Source organism: Anneissia japonica, unplaced genomic scaffold (assembly GCF_011630105.1).
Source record: "Anneissia japonica isolate Jap-2015-1 unplaced genomic scaffold, ASM1163010v1 scaffold287782_len627234_cov183, whole genome shotgun sequence".
Lineage (NCBI taxonomy): Eukaryota > Metazoa > Echinodermata > Crinoidea > Comatulida > Comatulidae > Anneissia > Anneissia japonica.
In genome coordinates, this window is record NW_022695201.1 from 398,316 (window position 1) to 402,515 (window position 4,200).

The 4,200-nt window shown below is 36.7% G+C and overlaps 1 protein-coding gene across 1 annotated transcript in view; it reads right to left on the minus strand.

Annotated features, from left to right (window-relative positions):
• LOC117101441 (fibropellin-1-like) overlaps nt 1-2,902 on the minus strand; it is a 43,932-nt gene extending 41,030 nt beyond the window's left edge. The window contains exons 1-4 of the mRNA XM_033241419.1: nt 2,881-2,902; nt 1,952-2,124; nt 1,454-1,598; nt 677-811 (exon numbers count right to left, since the gene is read on the minus strand). Coding sequence (XP_033097310.1) covers nt 677-811; nt 1,454-1,598; nt 1,952-2,124; nt 2,881-2,902 — 475 coding nt within the window. The remainder of the gene's footprint in view (nt 1-676; nt 812-1,453; nt 1,599-1,951; nt 2,125-2,880) is intronic.
• Nucleotides 2,903-4,200: the final 1,298 nt, after the last annotated feature.

Below are 4,200 nucleotides of genomic sequence, written 5' to 3' on the forward strand. Positions count from 1 at the left end.
ATTGTACGTTATCCAGTGGCAGGGAGTCTCCCGAAAATCAAAAGCAAGCAAGAATCTCGAGGAAATAACCATCTCATGCAAATTCATAATAATTGCATGTTTTCACTGATTTCATATCAATTGTCTCATGGAAGTGAGAGCCGATGTGTATTACAATGTGCAGCAAATGAAATTAAATTATTATTAACCAGATTAGTGTGGATTCAAGAGCAAAATACATCCCCCCTAAATTGTTCAAAATTATAACAAAAGTGGGAGAAAAAAAAAATCATATTCTGATTTAAGTCTGAGAGTGCTATTTCCAGCCACCTAGATTTGACATAATCATAAATTTTCTTATCTCATCCCCAACTATGGTGGGGCTGAGGTGGAAAGACATTCCATTTGTGAAAGTCTCTCCCTGCCACCCTCCCACCCCACCTCTTTCTACTTCAAATTCTTTGATCTGCCAATGCAAAACTCCTGGAAATGACTTCTTCCAACTTGGGACCCCTGCAGTGACCAGGGGTAACAACATTCAGTGCATTTGATCATTCATTTGGAAAGCGCTATATAAAACTTTGATGTTATACATTACGTTATCAATCCTGTCCAAACAGTTGGTTACAGTATTTTCACATCTGTCAATGTTTCAGTATGTTTTTTTTAAATGACTAAACAAATGAAATCAACATACGTGTATAGGCACAATCTGCTCCAATGAAGCCATTCGCACACAGACACATGTACGTCGTTTCAGTCATTGGAATACATGTAGCACTGTTCTTACAAGGTGAATTGCTGCAGGCATCCGGGACTTGAGTAACCGATACTGTAGAGGATTGAATACTAACTTATATAGCTACAATTTTTTGAGTTAAGTGTAGGCAATATCTGTCCAATCTGTTTTTAACAATTATAACATAATATTACTGCAATGAAAATATATTTTACAGATCAGGGGCGGATTTAGGGGGGGGGGGCGGCCCGGCCCCGGCCTCCCCTTTTGGGAGGTAAAAAAAGGGGAAAAAAAGAAAAAAAAAGAGAGAAAAAGAAAAAAATGATAGCCCAGAATGCCTCAAATGTTATGTTCGGGCGTCTAGAACACAAAAATTTCGCGGGGCATGCCCCAGACCCCCTACGACAGTGTTGTCTCAATCGGCCCAACTTTCGGCCCCCGCTTCCGGCCCCCCCTTTTGGACATTTCTGGATCCGCCCCTGCAGATGAAGTGAAATTAAGGCAATGAAACATAAATTTACTTGTATTGAATGCATTGTAAATTTAACTATCGTAAAAATACAGCAATATTAATTAAGTCAATTAAAACAATATCTACCCACCAACATAATGTTTCCAGCCTAATCCTGCACTAATTCAGCATTAGTTGAATGGTTTGTATAATAAACCTATTTAAATATATCATTATCAGTTTGTAATGTATCGCTAAAAATGTTGTAACGCATGCTGCTATACCTTGTTGACAAACTGATCCGGTGAACCCTGAGGGGCATAAGCATGAAAAACTACAGGTAGCAACTGTAGTACACACTCCACCATTCAAGCATGGATTTGGATTGCAGCCCTGCACAACTAGAAATAAACATTGACAATTAAAACACTAATTAAATTCAATCATTCATTATTAATTATGGCAAATATCTCAAATTCATTTTACTATTGCATTCACTTGAAACAATATAATATAAATAAACATATATAATACAGTATTTTGTTATTATTAATGTTATGTTCTTATTGATTGATTGAATAATGGTTGAAATATGTATATAAAATGTCCCAAGATGCATTGAGTGTTAATGTTCAACACTCATACACAGGGTCTAAACAAGGTCTAAACAAATACCTTGGTATTTTGAGTGGCTACAAGTTCATTAAGAGATAACACAGTACTAATTACTGTCTCTTATACACATCTAGATGTGTATAAGAGACAGTTGTGCATGCGCATACATACCCTCCTTGCAGGTTTGTGCAGCCACCACCATTCTGACAAGGATTTGGGTCACATCCAGAAGACGTTTCACAGTTGTCCCCACTAAAGCTTGAAAGACAATCACACTTGTAGTAAGTACCAGAAATCCTACATGTTCCCCCATTCATACACGGTGAAGTGTCACAGAAAGCTGGAAATTAGAAAGTATTTTAAAAGTGAATAATTCAGCATTGTTTTGTGAAGTTGCTTAAAACTGGTGGTGGTGGATGTGTGCTGAAACATGACTGTCAATGGCAGCTATAAACTCCTGCCCTAATAATTATTTATTAAATTTATTATTATTAATATTATTAGTGTTTATACAGGGATGTAGTTATGGTGGGTTTGGCCACCCAGCCTTGGAGTTTTCCCGTCTAAAGCTAACCTCATGGCCCTCCATCCATCCTTATTAACCCATTTTTCCATCCTTAATATCCACTCTTATTATTTAGAGTTTACCAATGTTATCACTCACCCACCCTTATAAAATGTCTACAGATACAACCCTGTTTATAGACTGTGATACATCATAGTCTGGGGTGGAAGCAGGGGGATGCAGACGGTGCAATCGCACCGCCATAAACTGTATTAAGAAAAATAATTTTTGTATTGTATTGCTGATGAATACCAGTAAGATTTTTAAGGTATGAAAGTGCAATTTCTTTTCAGGCACCTACAAATATTTATCCATATTCTCAAAATGTTCTGGCCTCAGCCCCAATTATGGTGGGGCTGAGGTGGTATGGACTTTCACGCACCCCCTACTGCCAACTCCTGCATCCGCCCTAGATAGTCACTTAATCACTGCTCTTGCTAGGTATTTGAAGACCTCTACACAGAGCTTTAGATTTCAACCTCAGATGTCAAGCAAATGCAAGAAAAAGAATTTCTAGGTTTGTTTTGTTACCTTTTCCTGACTTTTTCCACATCGTTAGTCAAGATAAAATTAAAAATATGGTCAAGATAAAACTAAAAATAAATAAATGCAGCCCTTTTTTTTGACTGACAAGATTAATACATGAATCTCACTCCTTTGACACTAATTGTGAACAGATCAGAACTGTAATCTCTATTTCAAATCATATCATATTATAGTGACAACCTTAACAAGTTTTAAACTCATAAAGATAAAAATTGAAGGACCTCACCTGTGCATGGAACTAATTCAATATACTTTGTTGTCAGTGTGTATGTTAAAATGTAAAACTAAGCATTTGTCACCCTTGCAACTTGGCTCAACTCAACTGACCTCAACTACTGTAGTTGCTGGAAGTGCTCATGTTGACTTTCACATATTGCAATTACAAATTTTTGTATATTTTTCATTGTAGTTTGTGAAGTGTTTTGTTGTAATTTGGATGCACTACCAGATGGTGTGTGCCACTGAAACAAGTGTTTCCAATAAAGTTCAGTTCTTGGCAAAACTACAGCAACTAAAATTTAAGGGCCCGGGCTGATTGCACCCCCTCCTATTGAATTCCACTGATCTTCAGTGGTTGACTTTTGTTAACATTTAATAATATTTACTGCACATAGAGATACCTCAACTCCAATGACACAATATTGATAATAAAATATTGAAAACCTGCAAATATTAGGAATTTGCGGGACTCTGGGTTAATTTACAGGAGATTCTTGACTTGCTTGAGAGAATGCGGACGGTCGACCCGATTTCCGGGAGACTCCAGCGTGTTAAAAGAGAACTAACAAAATTATTTTTTGTTCTAGAGTGGATTTTTGATATGCCATTAATAATAGAATCAACTTTAAAAACGTTTTTTTAACTATTTTTTATGAAGGTATAGGCGATTATATACGATACCATGACGTCTCTGTCGAAAAAGTAACAAAAGATCGTGTAAATAGCGCCGCGTAGGGTATCCACCGCGTAGGATATCCGCCGCGTATGATCTTTGCGTGCGAGCTGTAACAATCACAATTTACAGCCATGGTGTACCTAAATACAACGGTGGGGGAAAACTAGAAGAGGTAACAGCAGTATGTTCTATTAACTTAAAATTTGTACTCGGTAAAATGGGTTATACTGAGCCGATTTTCACCATTCAAAAGTCGATATAAGGTGCTAGTTCACGTTTATTAAGATTTATGGAAAGAAAAAAATGAAATTATGTCTCTAAATAGAAGTTCATATACATCAGCCGAATGTAGTACAATTGTTTATCAGTGTGATTAATCTGCTCAATAAACAATTTTAATTACTTGTGCA